Raw genomic sequence first — 20,249 nt, 5'->3', positions numbered from 1 at the left:
AATTTATGTCAATTCATTGATAGGTAAGCCAAACGAGTTCATTTGATTATCGCAAATCTCTCAAGAGACCGTTAATAGTTCTAGTATTATTGCATATTGTGTGTTGACTTATGTAAATTAGTATATTTTGCAATTCAACATGTGGTCACGCTGCTTTTAGCGTCGGCGTCGTTTGTAGCGGGCAAAAACGCGAACTTTATTCTCGTGCTGGAATTTGTAGATTTTATTTGATCTACCCAGAATATGAAGAAGAACAAACCACTATTGCACGACCATTTGATAACCAATCGTGTCAAGCAGGTAATATCTTTCTGAATGTAGTTTCTTTTTTGTCTCGAAATGCACGCTTGCTGAAGTTGCCGGCAAGCAACGAACTGCAACGCAAAAAAAGACACGCGAAAGCAAGGTTAGTTTTTGATAAAACGAATATAATAATAATTTTGGTGTTTTGTTTGTTTTATTGTTGTGCAGTACCTTGAGGAGCACATCGACGAGACGTATTTGGATGTGAAGCAGATGACCAAAGAGTTGATGCGCAAATATCCCGAATATTCGCGTCGCAAACTTGGACCATTCAGACAACTAGTGCATCAAGGTAAATAAATGTGGGGAAGTAAATAAAGGCAGAATTTGTGCGCATGACGACAACAAAAGTAACAACTAAGAAAAACAAACGTGATCGACTGCACGATACCCGTAATCGCATTAATAAGAAATAGGAATAATCGTTGTAACGAAAGGTTCCGAAGTTATGCAGCTGTTGCATTTGTCATGTGGTTGCCGCCCATTTAGTAATGAAATTATTGAATGGAAAAGGCTACCCATTAAATACCCTTTTTGTCACAGATAGAGCGTATATCAATGCAATTTCAACTCATATTCTTTCATTTGATTTTTCAGCATTTTCCATCATTTCGGACAGCTATAATTTGGACAAAGCGAGCAGCTCCGACGACGAAGACGATTACGCATCAGACGAAGCACAAGCGACAACAGCAAATAACAGTGTCATGAGCAACATGATGCATGGCCTATACAGTAGCAACCATCAACAGCAACAGGCTAAGAAACCCCCGATTGCCACAAAACCTAGCAATGAACCCATTGACATTTCCAGTGGCGATGAGAATGATGATGATGTCTCAAATAGTCCACCAAATGGAGCTCCGCCACCGAATGTCAATATTGCTGCCACTATAAAAGCATTGAAACGTCCCTTGGAGGATTCAGCTTCACCGGCAGCTAATGTGCATGCCAAGAAAAGTGAGTAATCCTCTTGAAAGAATTGAATTCAACTAAAACATTTAAACATATACATGTATTTGTGCCTTATCTACAGTCAAGCAAGATTTAACTCTAGCATCAATTGCAGGCACTCGACAGGAAGTGGGCGGCGGTGCCAACGCATCAGCTGTCAATCCCAAAAAGTGTGAGTACAAAAAGAAAATTTTAATATATGTATTTACAGTGCAAATGACATTAGGTAGCTTACAAACTTTTGGAATATTCGTGTGAGCAGCATAGCAATATATGTAATGACAGTGTTGAGCAGTGTTCGCTAAAAGATCGAAGCTTATTTATCTATTAGCATTGAGCAACACTTCGTCTATCGGCTGATGCAGCTTCAAAAGAAAAGCTGATTGTCTGAGAAATTCAAAATTAACTGCTAGTTCAGTTTAACTTGCAACATTTTATTTCTTGAAATTGAATACAAAATTTCAATTAACGTAACGTTGAATTCTTGAATTTAATCTTGAATTCAATATAGGCATGACATATTTTATTATATATTATATTAAAAAAATTGAGAAATTTTAATTGAATACTTTTACATTAAAAAGTCACAGTCTTAATAATAAAGATTGATAATATTTATTTATTCAAGTCGTTGCAGTTTCTGTAAACGCTTCTAAGGGCAACAATGATGCTGGCTCACGTAAGGAGCCCCATGGAGCAAGCTGCTCATCATATGATCAGTTCCAGCAGCGACAACCGATATCACGTGAATTCAACGAACGTGCCCCGTCGCGAGTACGCAAATATAAAAAGGAAGTTGAGATCACTCGGTCAAATGAGAGCTTCCGTGATGTTGGTGGCATGGATGGCACATTGAAGGAGCTATGCGAGATGCTTATACATATCAAATCACCAGAGTTTTACTTTCAACTGGGTTTGCTACCCTCGCGCGGCCTGCTGTTGCATGGTCCGCCTGGTTGTGGGAAAACCTATTTGGCACGAGCCATTGCAGGTGTAAGTACAACTCTTGAAATACATTCTTCAATTTCAATGTTCATTAAACAATTTCTTCTTTTGTAGCAATTAAAAATGCCTTTGCTGGAGGTGCCTGCCACGGAGCTGATAGGTGGCATTTCGGGTGAGTCGGAGGAGCGTATACGTGATATCTTTGAGCTGGCCATTGACAATTCGCCGTGTGTCTTGTTTATTGATGAAATCGATGCCATTGCCGGTAATCGTCAGTGGGCTGCCAAGGACATGGAGCGTCGCATTGTTTCGCAGCTCATAACCAGCTTGGATCAGCTGAAAAGCACTGAATTTGGTCAATCTGTGGTTGTCATCGGCGCTACCACACGACCGGATACCCTTGATCCGGGTCTACGTCGCATTGGGCGATTCGATCATGAGATTGCCATACACATACCGTCGCGAAAAGAGCGTCGCGAAATCTTGCGAATTCAGTGCGAGAGTCTGGCAATTGATCCCAAGTTTAACTATGATAAAGTTGCTGAGTTGACGCCCGGTTATGTGGGCGCTGATCTGCTTGCCTTGGTGTCACGTGCTGCAACAATTGCCGTCAAACGTCGATCGATGCAAAAGTTTCGTGAATTGCACGCTGCAAGTGAGCTTAACATGACCACTGTGACGTTGGACGATGATGAGCCTGGCGACGATAAAGCAGATGATGAGGCCAAGGAGAAGACGCCAACAGACACGGAAACAGCTGAATCAGCTGCTACTGCAGATAGCGAAAAGAAAGAAACAAATGGTGAAGAGGCCAACAAAGAGAGCGAAACTCCAATGGAAGTTGATAGTAAGATAGCAGATGATGCAACAACTCCAAGCCAAGAGAATGAGCAAAAGGAAAAGCCTAAGGCTACTGTTGAGCCAATTGCGGATGAGTTCTATGAGCCCACATTGGCCGAGTTGACCAACTTTCTGGACAATCCACCTGAAGAGTTCGTCTACAACAATTTCTGTTTGACGCTCGACGATTTTATTGCGGCCATTAAAGTAATGCAGCCATCGGCGAAACGTGAAGGTTTCATTACGGTGCCGGACATCACGTGGGAAGATATTGGCTCGCTGCACGACATACGAGAAGAGCTCAAGCTGGCTGTGTTGGCACCTGTTAAATATCCCGAGATGTTGGTACGCTTGGGTCTGGAGGCGCCGTCTGGAGTGCTGCTCTGTGGTCCACCTGGTTGCGGCAAAACTTTGCTGGCCAAGGCAATTGCCAACGAGGCAGGCATTAATTTCATTTCGGTCAAAGGTCCCGAATTGATGAATATGGTATGGTTTGAGTTACATCTTGCTTGCATTCCTTTTATTCATATAAAATGTGCTTTTGTTTGCAGTATGTGGGCGAAAGTGAGCGTGCTGTGCGCGCCTGCTTCCAGCGGGCTCGAAACTCGGCGCCCTGTGTCATCTTCTTCGATGAGTTCGATTCGTTGTGCCCCAAGCGTTCAGATGGCGGTGATGGCAACAATTCCGGCACACGCATTGTCAATCAGCTGCTGACTGAGATGGATGGTGTGGAGGAACGCAAAGGCGTTTATATACTGGCTGCTACCAATCGACCGGACATTATTGATCCGGCCATATTGCGTCCAGGTCGCCTGGATACCATACTCTATGTGGGATTGCCCGAGGAGCAGGAACGCGCCGATATACTGAAAGCTACCACAAAGGTAAGCGTTGACAATTTGTTCGTTGAATTTAAATTTAATAAATGTATGATTTTGTAGAATGGCAAGCGACCAGTGTTGGCCGAGGATGTCGACCTCAATGAGCTGGCGGCTCAAACCGATGGTTATACTGGCGCTGATTTGGCTGGTTTGGTGAAGCAGGCTTCCATGTTTGCACTGCGTCAGGCGCTGAACAGTGCTAATACCAATACCGATGATTTGTGTGTTCGCAAATCGCACTTTGAGGAAGCGCTGAGACAGCTGCGTCCATCTGTTAATGAGCAGGTAAGAGTTGCTTTTTTGTGGATGAGAAAAGCTTATGACAATAACAATGTTTATTATTTCATTACAGGATCGCAAGGTTTATGAGAAGCTGCGACAGAAATACGCTGCGCCGCGTGTGCCGTTGCTGGAGCGCAAGTGAAAATCTCAGCTGTTGTCTTAGTAATTAGTTTTAACAATCAAAAAAATTACACATACACACACTACACTCGCACACACTTATTATGAACATTGCCATTGCGCCCATATTCCTTTATATTTTTGAATTGTACAAAAACCGCGATGCGGAAAAATACAAAAATACCCAATTGCGATACAATAATTTTGGGGACCAAAGCCCAGCTCAAGTTTGTGAATTGTATTAGTTTATTGTTCACACATAGAAATACACACCTAATGAATTCAGTTAATCCTATCGTCCACTAATTGCTAATCGTCCAAATGCTTAAACTATGTCTGAAGGCTCATCGCCTTGCCCAGCACGTCTGACCAAAGCTGGCGCCGTCAATGGTCGTCGTGGCAACATCATCGTCGCCGCCTTGTGTCGCTTCTGCATTTCGAGTATATCCGCATGCTGTGAAAGTATGGTGCGTTTGCTGCGCTTTCGCATGCGCACCTTCTTGGGTGTGGTTTTCTTCTCCTCACCGCTGCTGTTGGCTGCCGATGCACAGTCTCCGGCGCCTGCAGCACGCGGTGGTCTGGGCGCCATGGGCTCCTCATCGCGATTGATGCGACGCCGCAAATCGAAGGCACTCTTGCACATCTCGCGTATGCCAAACCAGCTCTCATGTCCAATCTGGCTTATCATCTCGACAGGCGGCTGAAAGCCCAGTTCTCGGGATGGCAACTCCATGACCAGAGCCATAGGCGCCTTCAGCACACCGTAGACATAGTCCACTACTGAACCGGCGATGGTGCGTTTGGTCAGGCAGCTAATGGAGCCGGTGCGATACTCGCGACCATTGTAGGTTTTGATGGCAGTGCGTCCGCAAGTGGCCAACGTGTGCAGCTCGCGCCAGTGATAGGGCGGATCACGACAATAGCCCCAGGGATACATGATGCTCTGGCCGTAGGAGTGAAGCGATAAGAAGAACAACAAATTGGGCGACAGACTGTCGAGAATGTTGCGCATGGCACGCGTCTCGGGCTCGGAGAAGGGACGCTCACCCTTGTAGGTGTTGCGTTGAGTCTTGCTCGGACCGCATTCCCAGAACACATCGTAATTGCGATTGCAGTCGGTGCCGACGAACTTGGTGCCTTTATGCGGACGGCGATTTTTGCGCCAGTTGCGATTCTAAGTGGGAGAAGGGGAATAAATGGAAGTGAAGTGGAAGTGAAAGTTTTGAATTGTCTCACCTTGGTGCGCGAGTATTCGTAGCCATCGGGATTGACCAGGGGCACAATGATGAAGCGCAGATTGCGCAACACTTCAATGTTCCGGGTATAACGTTCCGTCAGCTGATAGATGCAATTAAGACTGGTGCTGACCGTAATCCATTCCCGAGCATGAGTGCCCGCCTCAATGAAGATAATGTTGCGATTTTTATCCCCGGGCAGCACCATGGGTCCCTTGGCTCCGCTGCTCCTATACAGCTCAGCTTGCTTGGCAGCCTGCATGCGCAATGTGGTTGGCAACTCGACATTGTCGGGATTCATCCAGTTGATCTCCAAAGCTCGCACTTCACGCTTCTCGTGTGTGATGCCCAGCGTATAGAGTTTGACAAAGTTCGAATAGCGATTCACTATATACTCTAGATACTGATTGATCTGGTTGTACTCCAGATACGTGTGGAGCACATCAGGACGCGGTATAACCAGGCGGCGTATTGGCAACTTGGGCGTTGTGATGGCAATTAGCTTCTGGACCCGTGATTTGGTCTTCTTCACACGTTTCGTTTTGGTGGTTTGCATTTTCAATTTGTAACGGAAGAATTGTTTTACAAAATTATGGCAAATTTTACTTAAAATTTATAAATACTTGAGCACGCGACAAAAAAAAGATGTGAGTGAATTTGTTTAACGTTTGAAGAAGTTGCTCCTTAAACTCAACGCTGCCTACTTGAAATTGTATTTGAATCTCTTGGACTCACCTGGGTCTCGATTTCGAGCAGTTGCTCGACGATGGCGAGACGTGCGAGCCCTTTGGGCCTGGTTGCCATTGTGCGAGCCAAATATTATCAACATTGCATTATAAAAAGAGCCGCTGCCAGCGGCAGACAGTAGCAGCTACTCACCCCAAATAAAAGTGGCACATTTGGGTTTGGGGTAGCATATCCATGGCGTGGGCTGGAAAGAGTTCGCATTCGCTAAATTGGGACAGCGACAACGTTTAATAAGTTGGGCACGGCAGCCAAGCAAAGCAAAGCAAAGCAAAGCCAAGCACAACTAGCTGGCAAACAGGCAGCATGTAATGCGGAATTGGATTTGGCCCTCTCGACAACTGCAACTGCCACAGAACGCAAATATGCTAAATGTCAGATCCCAAACTGGGGTCGGGAATCTAGTCAAAAGCGCAGGCACAAGCTATGCAAATACGAGTACGACCAGAGCGAAGCAGCGGAGCCAAGGAATAAGGAAGCGTACGCTCTGCTCCAAGCATTGGCGTGCCATCCCGGAAACGGCATATAGAACAGTTCAGTTCGGTGGGCTCGACTCTCTCGAATAGCAGACTTAAAGCTAGTATATGCTCCAAAAAAAACCATGTTTGCAGATTGACTCTGAAAAACACTGTGCTGCGAGGTTAAAAAGCCACAAGAATATATTAGGCAGAAAAATATTGGTTATACATATTTACTCTTAAAAAATGTTAATAGTTTCTCAACAACTTAAAACTTAAATAATTTTTGTACCTTATTTATTTTAAATTAAAAGAAGAACTAAAATTTAAAAATGTCAAATTGGAATATTAATAAAAAATATATTAAATGTAATTATAAAATGTATAACTAAAAACAAATAAAAAACTGTACCTAATACAAATAATTTTACTTCAAATAAAGTATAAAACTTACTAAAATTTTTCAAAATTTCTAATTAAAAACGTAAATTATTTCAATTTTTCATGTTTCAAGATGGTTTTGCCCTTATTTAGCATTAATAAAGCTTCGGTTTGCAAATCAACAAAATATTACAGCTAATCGTAATGTAAATATAACATTTCTTCAGAAAATAAATACATTTTAGAACTCCCAGTGAAATATAAAATATTTATACCAAATAAACTAAGTAAAATATCTGAAAAATAAATAAATGTAATGAAACCCGGTCCAATATTCTTATTTGTAGTGTAGTATGATTTGGAGCCCAACAAACGTCATGTCAACGCAGAGTCAAAAGTCTGAACAGTCAGCACAGACATGTGTACTATAGTAATATGGTTTACTATGCATGCACATATAGATCTTGTGTAAGGACAAACATATACATATGTATGTACATATATCTGCATACATCTACATATATCTATGCAACCACATACATAAATACATACTACATCTATAGCTATGCTGTAGGAATACAATAATATTGCCCGCAACGCAACCAGTTGATTTATATGGAATAAGGTTCGTGTTGATTTTCATTTAACGGTCTTTTAGTCAACTTCCTGACACACTGACTGCCATATATTTACGTCTGACTATAACTACATTAAACGTCGCAATACCCTGTGGACACGTTGTGGGTGGGATATTGGTCTCTTGACACTTTATGTAGATGGAGTACATAGGAACAATTTATTGCAATCAGAATATTTCATTATAAGTATATGTAATTTTATAGTTTATTGCTCTTTAAAGATTACATGAATTTTAATTTTGCAAAATATGAAAAAAACAAAAACAGCTTCTTTATAGTAAAAGTGTATTAAAATTTGTATTTCGTTTTACATGAATTTTAGTTCTGCAAAAAATGTGTTTTATTTTAAAAAGAAAGTTATTTTTTACAGTAAACTTGTATATCATTTTTATCTTGTGTAGTATACTATAAATGTTCTAATACTTTTGGTATTGTTTCATTTTTAACATTTCAAATTAATACGATTAACTATAGTTAAAATATACTTATATTAAATTAAACTTGTTGGTACATTCTGTTTAACTCCATTTATATTATATATCTTATATAATCTTATTTTCTGAAATGTAAACTATTTCAATAATTTTAACATTTTCAAAAATTGATAATGGATTTTTGAGATAGGGTAGTTTAAATTTCATTCAAACTATTTCGCGCATATTATACTTAAATGTAACTCGGTTTTTTTTACTGTTACATGGCAGAGACACGCAAAGGCCCAGACAGGTTGCCAGTTCGGAGCTGGCTGTTTCCTGTCGGTAGGGGGCGTTTCTGAAGTATGCACATTATGTCATTAGCATGTTGGCAAAAATAAAAGGGCTAAAACTTTGTTTTTCGGGGAATGCCAAATAAAAAGTCTGGGGCAAAAATGTTCCTCAGTTGTCCTTTGTCTCATTGCGTGGGTGAATGTGTGTGTGTGTGTGTGTGTGTGTGTGGCAATTTGATGACGAAATGTTTGGTGAAGTAAAACTGACTACAAATTAACGAAATTCCAGCAATTATGTTGGAACGACATAAACGAGCATTGGCAGCCTCAACCTGCCTCAACAAAGGACAACAAGGATATGAAAACAATTTGCCATGCCAGCATATTGTTTGGCATGGCAATTTAACTTTGTTATACAATTTGGCATAAAGTTATGCTGGTTATATACACAGAGATATGACAGTCCCGTTAACAGACAATGCAGTCTGATTTAACCCACTGACACACTGCCTTCAGTCTCTGTGGCATGGCTAACAGGCTAACAGGTGAGTACTGTGATGACTTCTATCGATTAATATATTCCCTTCTTTATTAAAGTTTTTTCGTTGGTTGTTAAGATGGGTAAGGTGTACTGCTTATATACTTTGTGTATAAACCTGAATATGAGGCAAAAGAAATTATGTTGCGATACTAAGCTTTGGTTATGTGCAAAGTTAAAAAGAAATACCACCAAGTCTGTAGTTATTTAGAGATCTTCGGTCCACTTAATGTAGAGTTTAAACATGTGTTCCATTCCGAAAAGTATAAGGCTATATATATATAACAAAATATATATATTTATATATATATATATATATATATACATATATACATACATACATACAATAGAATAAAACTGGAAAAGCCGTCTATAGAATATTGTAACTATTATAGCTAAAAATTTTCAATTAACCTGCCAGTCAATATAATATAATGGTTCAAATTCCTAAAATTATTTGAGATTCACTGAAATCTTCTATTCCCGATCATTTTTAAGAAATTGATATTACAGATAAATTTTAATATAAAAAACCTTATATTTCCATCACATATCGATCTTCATGATCGAAGGTATCATTATAATAATGACATTGATTTTCATTGTGTATGCACAAATAAATGTAAATAAATAATTACTAGTTGGAACTTTACCATATCATGTATAATAAATTGAGGTTCATGTTTGTATTTTGTGGTGAAATAAATGTGAATACGGAATATTAAAAAAAAAAAATTGTATTATGTAATAGTGAGATTAATTAATTACTAGGATTTATTTGACATGTTAATAACATTAATAAAATTTTGTAAGATAAACTCCATTTATTCAAAATCGACGCCTCCTATAGCAGATCCCTTACGTTTCTTCTTCGGTTTATCATTAGATTTACCATTTTTTGAGCTTTTATGATTTTTTACCTTAACTTCAAGATCTTCAATGCGTTTAATCATATCGTTAATATTATCCAATTGTTTACATTTCAGGGAACACTTAACAACTGTTGATTTAGATGCCTGAAGATCGTCAAGAGCTTCTTTTAGCTTTTTCTCCAACTCTTCTACGCGTTTCTGTAAATCCTGAGTTTTGTTTATATTCTCGCTTAATTGGTTTTGCTCTTTTTCCAAACGATCCAAGCGATCAGCTTGATCGACTGGCTTCTCGTTTTTGCCCTTAGAATTGAGCTCATCGAAACGTTTCTCTGCATCCTTTTCGAACTGTTTGTTAGCATTTTTCTGAGTTTCTAAACTGTTGGTTAGCTCCCTGAAGTTGTTATTCGATTGTTGCTGCACATTGTTTAGTTTATTTTTGTTATCAATGAGCGTGAGTTGCAATTGATCAAGTTTCTTATTTATATCATCTAGTTCACTTTTAAATTCCTGATTCTTACTCGATTCTTTATTATTGTCCTTGTCTGGATTCTCTGATTTTTTTAGAGCATCTTTAAGGCCATTTTGTAATTCTTTAATATCGTTGTTTAGCTGCGATAAATGGTCTGTGTAGCTCGCATTCATCTGTTTAATATTTTGTCGTAGTTCTTCATTGTCCTGGCCCAATTTATCGATGTCCTGGCAGCAAACCTTCGCCTTTTCAATTTGTGACTGGAATTCAGATTGATCTTTAATCCGTTTTTGTTCACAATTATCTGCACGCTTGCATTGTGTCATTTTTTCAAGCATATTATTTAGTTTCTTATGGTTTTCTATGAGATTTAGAATCATTTGTTCTAAAGTATCCAATCTTCGCGAATCATCATTAACTCCACTATTTTCATTGTTAGTTTCCCCATTTGTTTGATTTCCAGTTTGTTTATTTCCGCATCGCTTTTCGCAATTTTCCAATACTTTCTGCACATTCGCTGCTCGTTTCTTTAGCTCCTCTTCAATTTCTTTTATTTTAGTAACCTGCTCTTTTTGCTTATCTAGAAGATCTTGAAGTTCCTTATCGAGATCTGCTGTTTTGTTTCCAGTTTTTGCAGTTTCTACTTGGCTCTGCAATTCTTTTAGTTTATGTTCTAATTCTTTGCAACAAGTTCCTTTTCCAGATATTTTTTCGTTTTCTAGCTGTTTCTTTTCAAGCTGCTCCATTCGTTCCTTTAATTTTTCTAATTTATTCTTTAGCTCAAGTTCGTTTTCTTTTAATAGATTTTCTTGTGTTTCTGGATTCTTATTTATTTTGTGTTTCAGTTCTTCCAGCTGCTTGATAAAGTCTGCTTCCAGTTCTTTAAGTTTGGCAGTTAAAAGATCACAGCAACTTTTCATGTCTTTGCCAACAAGTTGCTTAAGTCTCTCTAAAATGCGATCCAAGTCCTGACCCATATCTCCAGTTGACTTCAGTGCAGCTCCTCCATCAATATTGTATTTCTGCGACAGCATTGTAATATCCGCAAAAACTTTATTCATGGTGTTATTCTCATAGAAGCAACAGTGAGCTTTCTCCGTAGTGTTATGATCATTCACGTTATCCAGAATTTTCTGTAATTTTTGATTGAATTCCGTGAGTTTTGTATTTCTTTCAACTTGCTGGTTAATCCAATGAGTAATCTCTCCTTTTTGATTGCACTGATTCTCTATAGTTCTGCGTTGAACTGTTGGATGTGCATTGAAAGTGCGACGACTAATTAAATGAGGAGTACTTCCAGCATCATAGGCGTAGTATTTGTGTGCCTCCATTTTTCTAAATGCTGATAAGATGAACAGCAAGTGCAACATCAACAGCTGTGGCGACGTCATTGATTGCTGTTCACGATTTTGTTTATAAGTTTTTATGATCTATTTCATTCTTATATTGAAGGTACTTACTATTAACTTTACTTCTTGCGGTACACGTTGTATTGCCTCTAATAGATGCACTCAAACTGAAGATACTTGGTGACATTTTCTCTCTGATTCTACTCTCTACTATAATTGATTTGCATGCCTTGATTTACACCAAGCAAACTGTGCAATTGCATCTAAGAAAAATGAAGTAGGTCTAGCAGTTCATAGACACTCTTTTCTTTTAACATGCAATTTTTGAGATTATTTTTTAAAGACTTAAAAAAATACGATATTAAAAAGTTTCAATATTCGTACACATTCAAATCTACTTTTTCCATTGAAAATACAAAAAGTAAATATTTTAAACTAAAATAATAATATATTCAAATGCATTTACCTTCAATTCTTCAATGCACCAATAATAGTTGCTATTGTTAGACAAGCTTTATGATGCGGGGGAAATATGTTAGTAGACTTTAATAATTTTAATTGTATGTTATGTTACATTGGAAATATATTACTTATTACTATTTTGTATTTTCAAAAAACAATACAATTATTTGTTAAATTTAATTACATATGATATATCTGATTCGTTTAGATTCATTCTTCTGTTAAGTTTATAATTCCCTTTTGGACTTAAGAAAAAAAAAACCATGTAATATTTTTTTCGTTATTCGTTATTTTTGAATACTCCAACATTTTTGTATATCTTGTTAATTAATTTTCATGGGAAAAACGATTAAACTTATCAAAATTTATCAAAAAGATTCAAGTTTTCTAATCCATAACGCATAATATGTCAATTTTTTATGTTTTGAAGATGGTTTGCCCTTATTTAGCATTAATAAAGCCTCTGTTTACAAATCGACTTAGTCGAAAGACAAAAGCCTAGACATTAGATAGAGTGCGTGAAGATTATTTTAATGGTTAAGGTCGCAGAGACAAGATCTCGAGAGCACTCGGAGGGCTTTTTCATATGCTAATTATTGTACAACGCGCGCACAAAGAAGACAAATGCTGAGCAGATGCCTTGAGCGTTATGCGATATAGATCCATCTATACTATATATGTAAGTTAATGTGATTATTAAAACTGGGGGCTATTTCTTTTCGGATCAAGCGGTCAAGAGGAAAAGTTGAATGCCCTGAGAGTAGTTGAGTTAGAATCCCATTAGGCTGGCTTTTAAAATGATTTAGAACGTCAAGTTTTACGGGGTTTTCAGCTGCCTAAAACCACAATCTAAACTGAGTTGGTAGATTGTTAAAAATAAAAGAATTTAAAATGCAAATTATAGCCACCGGAAACATAAAGTCGATATTATTAAATAGTTTGGTGGCACAACGAGTGCCGTGATGTCTGCTAAAAAACATCTCACGATCGAAGATCAAATGGATGATGATGAATTCATACATCATCGTTAGCTGTCGACGTTGGTCAAGCGGAAGTGCCGAAAGCGACAGTCAAGTGTCATAATTACGCATCAAAGCTAATGTTGAAGACTAACTCGAGATATAATTATGAATAATACGTATACGCATACGTATCTATCTCAAAAAACGAAAAAAAAAACGAAAAAGACGTAGATTATGATAAGTGTCATGTTGATTTCGTTTTCGTGAATGGCTTCTGTTAGCCATGGACTCGGTGTGTGTGCGTGTGTGTGTTTTTGGCTATTTACAGCTGCTATCTGCACTTAAGGTTTTAATGAACTCGATCCACGCATCTTCGGTTTAACTGTAATGAAGCATAAGTGCCTTCTTGTGGCTTAACATTTCCGGCTCTTGCTCGACAAATTGACCTTGCACGTCACCCATCAATATCGAAAGTTCAGTGTGCTCTGAGAATTGGCCAAAATTAGAATGGAGCGCATCTTACTCGTGTTTATCCGTTGTCTTGTTTTTGTTTTTGGGGCGTTCGTTGACTTTCGAATGGTGATTTCATTAGAACAGGAATCTGTAGCCGATATACATATACCCCAAGGCGCAAACATGTCCGATTGTGTGACATTAGGAAGACAAAGCACACACTCAAACAGTTGGCCCATAGCAAAAGCACAGACAGACAGACATGAACAATACAAGTTCCTCTATAAAAACCAGTAAATAAACAAGTAACGGCTTCAGAATCGTTTCAAGACTCGCGATACGCGGATGCAAAAACGCATGAAAAGAGCAAAAATCGATGTAGACCCAAAAAAGAACCCACCACAACAATTGTGTGTCTAGCGATAACAAAGTGATCAAATTATCCAAAACAAGTTTCAACTCAACGAGAAAAAAGCTACTTATAAAACTGAAAGAAAAAGCAAAACAAAAACAACAAAAAATAAACCACAGAAAAAAAAGTGCTTCATTAAAAAAACCATAAATGCTTCGAAAAATTAGCAAACTAGCATAAATTATGCAAAAAAAGAATTAATTGGAAAGAACTAAACTTATGCCGCGATCAACTAACTACATTATACCGTATGCTATAATAAATATTAAAATCGACGCGTGCCGACGCTTTCCGCATTTGATCTCGTGACGTGTTTACAATCGCCCACAAAATCGTTGGCTCTAAAGCTACCACCATCATTATCATCATCGGCATCAGCATCGGCATCAGCATCGCTTATTGTTGGATACAAAACTGGACGGGGGACTGGACCGCGGCACACCTGACCTTGACACTCACTTTTCTAAAAGCGAACTGAAACCATATTTAGTTGGTTTTTTTTCTGTCGGATCTGTTTTTTCGGGTTTTTAGCTTTGGCAACGTCTTCTTTCTCAGCCGCGATTCAAACAGCTCGACAGTCTTTGATCGAAACGGAGATGAAACGGATGAGTTCGGGCTGCGTTCATGCTATATAATCAACTCATGCAGTTGATCAGAGTTTTGTATACGAGTTATGCAATAACATTTTTCAAGTGCAACGTGCAAAATAATAATTAATTTATATACTATACATAAAACAACACGAAAAAAGTGAATTAAAAAAAACAAAACATTTTGCACAGCTCAGCTGCATATTTTAATACATAATTTGCAAGACAATCGGAGGAAGAGAGAGACTGTTGGAAGTTTTGGATACGATATTCATATAAACCGCAAAACTAAAAATGTGCTATAAAATCGTGTGCAGCTTGTTGCTGCTTTGTTTCATCGGCTTGGCGTGTTCCAGCAGCAGCAGCAGCAGTTCCAACAATCTGGCTGGCTATGCAGGGTAATTATCAAAAAAGAAAAAAAAAGTAGTTGTTTAAATTACAATTTACAGAAATTCATATAAACACCATCAATCAGTCGCTTCGCAGCCATTAATTTCGCGTTGCTGTTTTTTTTTTTTTTGCTACTAGTTGGTAAACTGGTTTAGGCATTTACTTAACTTAAAAGCTTCCAACTTACCATTGTCCAGATTTATGCGATACGTCGCTGATTAGCTTCCATGCAAGTGAGAACACCAAGTGCGACACTCGCGTACATGAGGCAGATATCGAAAGTACACAGCTTGTCGATTTGGCATTTAAATGTGAGATATGGTATGGTAAAAAACAATTGACAACTGGGCACAGCGATAGCATTTATAAGTCCAGGCACAAACCGCTTCCTTGAGTGCTTCAAACATGTTCAGACTTTGATTTGAATAATGTGTATACTACGAATATCTTTAATTTTATGTTTAAAGCTTCAAATTAACTTAACTTTCAACAGAATTTGTATAATGAGTGGAAAGATTCATTGATTGAGTTTTCTAAGAATCGTCGATGTTCAGAAAATAATCAAATAAAATTAGTTTTAAGAATAGGCTTAGATTTTATTACAACATTTTTTTAAATTATTTTATTTTATTCTTCTAAATATATCTTTCAAATAAATATGGCGTATTGCAATAATAAAAAAAAAATAGTTTTAAGGATAGGCATTGGTTTTATAAATTTAATTTCAATAAAACTATTTTGTATTATTATATTTTATTCTTCTAAATATCTTAAAATACTTTCAAATAAATGAAGAGTATTCAACTTGCATTTGTATGCCAAATAAATTCGCAAGACAGCTGCAAAATACAAATATTTGTTCAACTTGTTTGCATTAGTTCATTTGCATTTGCGAACTTGCGAAACAATTAATAAATATTTATGCTTGTTGTATATTTATAAACCCATTAAGTAATTGCTTAAATTAAAATTATATAAATCATCAATTGCTTTTGATAGTTATCTAAACTATCATTGTAGTCAAATTTGTAATGTTTTAACGAGCTCTAACTATAGACAGCAGTTAAAGCAATTAAAGAGAGAGAATTAACGAGTGTCAATGTCAGTGCTTAGAAGTTGCCATTAATTGTAGTTAGTATTTATGCTAAACGTTCGTCGCTGTCTGGCATAAGATAAAGCTAAACAACAGCTTCATTGAAGATGTCAGCAGCTGTTTTGAAATGCAAATGCCAAGCAAATGTTTGTCAAAGAAGCCAGAAAATTGCACGGTGTCAGTGGCGCATGCGGCGTATGAGCGATGTATGCGGGCATCTGTTTTTGATTCATAACGAAAACGTAAAATGAATACAAAACTACAACAACTTGATATTTAATTAGTACGCAAAATGTTTGCTTCCTTCCGATGCTTTGTGTATTTGCCATGTGAGGCTGAGGCTCGTTGTGTAGTCGCCGTTGTTTCGACATAATACACGTTTTAATGTTCAAAAATAGATGCTTTATATGCATCCATCATCAAGTATGTGTTTTTATTGGGGGAAGGTCATTTGGCATGTAGCGCCCAACAATAGAGCTTCATTTGCTTATAATTTGACGAGAATTACAAACACAAAACTGAAAATTAAAATTGAAATTAAAATAATAAAACCAAACTAATCACATGTAAACAGTTGCTTTATGTAAAGACGTAAAACACAAAAATGAAAAATTAGCTGTATCATGCAGCCAGATAGAGAGAGATATCATCTTAAGCTTATAAGCACTGCTGGCGGGGTGTTTAATTAAATTAAATAACATTGTATGCTGCCGACTGCCACACGTGATTAGCCTCTTCTTTGTTTTCTGTTCGTTTCTCGCTTTGCTTTTGCCATTTCCTTCGCCTCCACCTCCGCCTCCACATCTTCGTCATCGTCGTTGTCTTTGCACAAGATGAATATGCATAGATTTTCAATATTTTGTTGGTTGTCTGTGGTCCGCTTTTTGTGGAATTTTTCGAAATGATAAATTGGCTACAAATTCATCGAGAGGTGGCAAAACGCCAATTGACGCCGGGCGACGACATCCGAGAACGAGGCGTTCTGCATAAATTTGTGAATCAACAACTCATTTTGGGGCGCCACAAAATTAATGTTGTTGTCCAATTAGCTTAAGACATACAGAAACGTGTGAAGCAATCACATTACAAATGCTTTGGGTTTTTTCGTTATTATTAATTGGATATCCATTTGCTCTGCACTTACCCAACAAACAGTCTCATGTCCATTCATTTAGTATGAATACGAATGCGAGTACTCATTCATCTTTTACTTGTTGCTCTTGTGTAACTTTACGCTACATTTTCTCACACTTGAACAATATTAATCAATGCCGACAATAGCTTACATAGTTTCTTAAAGATTTACATCTTCAACAAAAATAAAGAGAAGAAAACATAATCAAAGTTAAGTGAGGAGTGTTTCGGCATGGTCATCATTATTAATTGCCACTTCAAAACATGCAGATATTATTTTAAATCCCATTGAAATTAGCAAAAAACAAATTAATGTTATGTGTTTAAAGTTGACACAGTATATAAATCTATTAATTATGAGTTTCGCTTTCAAGTTCGTAAAAAAGTCGATATGCGATCATATTTTTTTTTTAATTTTTCTTTTATTTAAAAAAAAAACTTGAGTTTATTAGTTTGCCTTTCATATTTAGAAAATAGAGAAATTAACACAGTGGGAGAAGAAATTTGTAGATTGATTGACTTCCCGTTATGCATATTAACTTATTATTATTAATTATTTTTATATGATTATGTAATACAATTAAATTTCATTTTCAATTTCACACATTATTGTATTGGGTATTGAGAAGGGGCTTTAATGATTGTTTGTGAGTCAAAAATATGTTTTAGTTTATTACGTTGGCATTTTAATTATGCGTTAAATGAATTCGTATATTAAGTATACTTTAAATGAACTAGTATAGGTATATTATAGTATTAAGTATATGTAAATCGAATAAGTAAATAAAGCATTCGAAATATAAGTATATTAAGTATAGAAAATAATCGGTATATTAAGTGCATGTTTAAATAATTTATATATTAAGTATACGTCAAAAGATATTGTATATTAAGTATACACTTAATATTAAGTATACGAAAGAACGGAATTGCTATATTAAGCATACGTCCAATCAATTGGTATATTAAATACTTTAACAGAATTCGAGGAACAAATTGGTATATTAGGTATACGCTGAAAGAATTAGTATATTAAGCATACGTCCAATTGAATTGGTTACTAAGTATACATAGATAAAATATTCACAATTAAACAACAAAATTAGGTAGGTAATTGTATATTAAGTATACATTGATAAAATTTCTAGAATTAACCAACCAAATTAATTAATTAATCGATCAAAAATTCATTATAAATTTAATATTCAAAATTTGTTATTATATTACTTACAGCTACACAAAGTACACTGTGCAGCATGGCGATGAGAACATCTTTCGCTATATGGTCGATTTGCAGACCAGTGACTCCGATGTGGATTTCTGGCTGCTGACCAGAAACATGTCCGTGCTGACAGTGGGACCACAAAGGAAGCCGCAGTTTGAGTCGCGTCTGGCTCAGCTGGGAGTCGACTACAAGACACAGCCGTTGATGGAACTGATGGCAGCTCTGGAAGCCAACAGCACCTATGCCGATGGTGAAGATGATGACTTTGAAGAGTGCCAGCCAGGAGCAGACTGTGATGCAGAGCGTCCGCATAGTCGCAAGCGTCGTCAGGCACGTGGCTTCTTCTCGCACTATCCACGCTACCATGAGATTCTCAACTTCATGAGCGGACTGGCAGCGCGTTATCCTCAATTCTGTCGCTACGAATCGCTGGGACGCTCTAACGAGGGACGTCACATTGCTGGTCTGTCGATTTCACTGAACTCTCGAGTGCGTCCTCGTCGTGTTGCTTACATTCAAGCTGCTGCTCATGGTCGGGAGTGGATCACCACACAGACTGTGTTGTATTTGGCCTACGAGCTGTTGAGCAATCTGCGCGCCTTCCAGCGTGTGCTGCAAGATGTGGAGGTGTTCCTGGTGCCGCTGGTCAATCCCGATGGTTACGAATACACACACACTTCGGTGAGCAGTTCAGTAAAAAACTCACTTTCATTTCTATAATGATTTGTGGGTATTTTCAGGATCGTTTCTGGCGCAAGAATCGTCATCATTATGGCGGTATTTCATGCCACGGCGTGGACATCAATCGCAACTTTGGCAACCACTGGAACTATCAGGGCGCCAGTCAGAACGTAAGCAAAACCTGTTGAATTTGATTTGTTTATACGTATATTTGACTTTGACCTTCGTCTATCAAAAACAATTCGTTCAGCACTGCTCGGAGGTGTATTCGGGCACTGCGCCCAATTCCGAGCCGGAAACATCGGCGGTGGTGCGCTATTTGGAATTCAATCGTCATCGTGTGAAACTCAGCCTGGATGTGCACTCATTCGGCAAATTCATTTTTTATCCCTATGGCTATGCGAGGTGTGTATTGCGTTGGGCGTTGGGCTTCGCTTTTATGCCCCCGAGAAGAAATTCAATTTACTTTTCAATTAATTGCTAAAAGCAATTAAAAGCGAAATATTTTCTGCCACTGCTGTATATCTACCAATTTTTAACATTTTCCACTTGTGGGCATTTCATTTCCCATCTCCAACTTCATCTCTATATAGAAATACTGTCCCACCCACTGTGAGCACGCTGCGTTCGGTGGCATTGAGAGCCGCCAACCAAATCGGCAAATATCGCGGCACTCGGTATACAATTGGCACCTCTGCCTCCATTCTGTACGAGGCTTCTGGCAGTCTGGATGACTTTGCCTATGGCAGTCTGGGCATACCCTTGTCCTATACGCTTGAGCTACCCGGTGAGGAATTCCACGTGGCCTCCTCCGATATCATTCATGTCTGCAAGGAGACATTTGCCGGCTTTGTCGAGTTCATTCGGCATGTTAGTCTGTATTAAGATGACTCCCTTGTCTGGGAGTGTTTTTAGTCTTTAAGCAATTGAATTTATATTTGTTAATTAAACTAATTAGTGTCGTCGTTGTTAGGCATTAAAGTTCCAAATTTGAGAAAATCGTTACAAGTTGTTTCATTTATTTTTGGGTAAATGCGAGAATTCTTAGGAAGTTAAAATGAATTGCATGATATTATATAGAATTCCTTATTCAATTAGTGTATACCAAATCTTTGAGCGTATACTTTATTCA

At 37.8% G+C, this 20,249-nt stretch overlaps 4 protein-coding genes and 1 long non-coding RNA gene across 8 annotated transcripts; 2 read left to right on the top strand and 3 right to left on the bottom strand.

Moving 5' to 3' along the window:
- Positions 1 to 133: 133 nt before the first annotated feature.
- LOC133844993 (nuclear valosin-containing protein-like) lies at positions 134 to 4,527 on the top strand. 4 transcript variants are annotated; one of them, XM_062279295.1, is made up of 9 exons: positions 134 to 300; positions 472 to 595; positions 901 to 1,263; positions 1,340 to 1,429; positions 1,895 to 2,250; positions 2,317 to 3,528; positions 3,594 to 3,926; positions 3,984 to 4,208; positions 4,276 to 4,527. In XM_062279295.1, exons 1-9 carry the CDS (start codon positions 244 to 246, stop codon positions 4,345 to 4,347), a joined length of 2,832 nt encoding a protein of 943 aa, XP_062135279.1. In that variant the 5' UTR covers positions 134 to 243; the 3' UTR covers positions 4,348 to 4,527. The 4 variants fall into 4 exon arrangements, with proteins under 4 accessions (XP_062135279.1, XP_062135281.1, XP_062135280.1 ...); XM_062279297.1 differs by having other exon boundaries at positions 135 to 300; positions 1,373 to 1,429; XM_062279296.1 differs by having other exon boundaries at positions 135 to 300; positions 1,373 to 1,429; positions 1,886 to 2,250.
- A 26-nt stretch (positions 4,528 to 4,553) lies between these two features.
- LOC133845002 (carboxypeptidase B1) lies at positions 4,554 to 6,223 on the bottom strand. The gene is made up of 2 exons (XM_062279312.1): positions 5,562 to 6,223; positions 4,554 to 5,499 (listed from the first exon to the last, which is right to left on the bottom strand). The coding sequence occupies exons 1-2, from the start codon at positions 6,114 to 6,116 to the stop codon at positions 4,651 to 4,653; spliced, it is 1,404 nt and encodes a 467-aa protein (XP_062135296.1). The 5' UTR covers positions 6,117 to 6,223; the 3' UTR covers positions 4,554 to 4,650.
- Positions 6,224 to 9,782: 3,559 nt separating this feature from the next.
- Positions 9,783 to 11,934, bottom strand: LOC133844998 (myosin heavy chain, striated muscle). Its single transcript, XM_062279302.1, has 2 exons — positions 11,827 to 11,934; positions 9,783 to 11,763 (listed from the first exon to the last, which is right to left on the bottom strand). The coding sequence occupies exon 2, from the start codon at positions 11,755 to 11,757 to the stop codon at positions 9,850 to 9,852; it is 1,908 nt and encodes a 635-aa protein (XP_062135286.1). The 5' UTR covers positions 11,758 to 11,763; positions 11,827 to 11,934; the 3' UTR covers positions 9,783 to 9,849.
- A 2,821-nt stretch (positions 11,935 to 14,755) lies between these two features.
- LOC133845009 (uncharacterized) lies at positions 14,756 to 15,545 on the bottom strand. Its single transcript, XR_009894672.1, has 2 exons — positions 15,172 to 15,545; positions 14,756 to 14,983 (listed from the first exon to the last, which is right to left on the bottom strand). It is a non-coding gene; the product is annotated as an uncharacterized LOC133845009 (long non-coding RNA).
- Positions 14,860 to 20,125, top strand: LOC133845004 (carboxypeptidase B). The gene is made up of 5 exons (XM_062279314.1): positions 14,860 to 14,992; positions 18,445 to 19,117; positions 19,177 to 19,287; positions 19,368 to 19,522; positions 19,711 to 20,125. The coding sequence occupies exons 1-5, from the start codon at positions 14,889 to 14,891 to the stop codon at positions 20,000 to 20,002; spliced, it is 1,335 nt and encodes a 444-aa protein (XP_062135298.1). The 5' UTR covers positions 14,860 to 14,888; the 3' UTR covers positions 20,003 to 20,125.
- Positions 20,126 to 20,249: the final 124 nt, after the last annotated feature.

The sequence above is a fragment of the Drosophila sulfurigaster genome, chromosome 3 (assembly GCF_023558435.1).
Source record: "Drosophila sulfurigaster albostrigata strain 15112-1811.04 chromosome 3, ASM2355843v2, whole genome shotgun sequence".
In the NCBI taxonomy this organism is placed as follows: domain Eukaryota; kingdom Metazoa; phylum Arthropoda; class Insecta; order Diptera; family Drosophilidae; genus Drosophila; species Drosophila sulfurigaster.
Note: the sequence above shows the minus strand (reverse complement) of the source record. Positions and strands in the feature narration are given on the sequence as shown.

Coding starts and splice junctions, on each gene's coding strand:
- LOC133845002 (XM_062279312.1), bottom strand. CDS start 6,116: ATGCAAACCACCAAAACGAAACGTGTGAAGAAGACCAAATCACGGGTC. Junction 5,500..5,561: donor ACGAATACTCGCGCACCAAG/GTGAGACAATTC, acceptor TCTCCCACTTAG/AATCGCAACTGGCGCAAAAA.
- LOC133845004 (XM_062279314.1), top strand. CDS start 14,889: ATGTGCTATAAAATCGTGTGCAGCTTGTTGCTGCTTTGTTTCATCGGC. Junction 14,993..18,444: donor AATCTGGCTGGCTATGCAGG/GTAATTATCAAA, acceptor TATTACTTACAG/CTACACAAAGTACACTGTGC. Junction 19,288..19,367: donor ATCAGGGCGCCAGTCAGAAC/GTAAGCAAAACC, acceptor CAATTCGTTCAG/CACTGCTCGGAGGTGTATTC.
- LOC133844998 (XM_062279302.1), bottom strand. CDS start 11,757: ATGACGTCGCCACAGCTGTTGATGTTGCACTTGCTGTTCATCTTATCA.
- LOC133844993 (XM_062279294.1), top strand. CDS start 244: ATGAAGAAGAACAAACCACTATTGCACGACCATTTGATAACCAATCGT. Junction 301..471: donor TAACCAATCGTGTCAAGCAG/GTAATATCTTTC, acceptor ATTGTTGTGCAG/TACCTTGAGGAGCACATCGA. Junction 1,264..1,339: donor TAATGTGCATGCCAAGAAAA/GTGAGTAATCCT, acceptor CCTTATCTACAG/TCAAGCAAGATTTAACTCTA.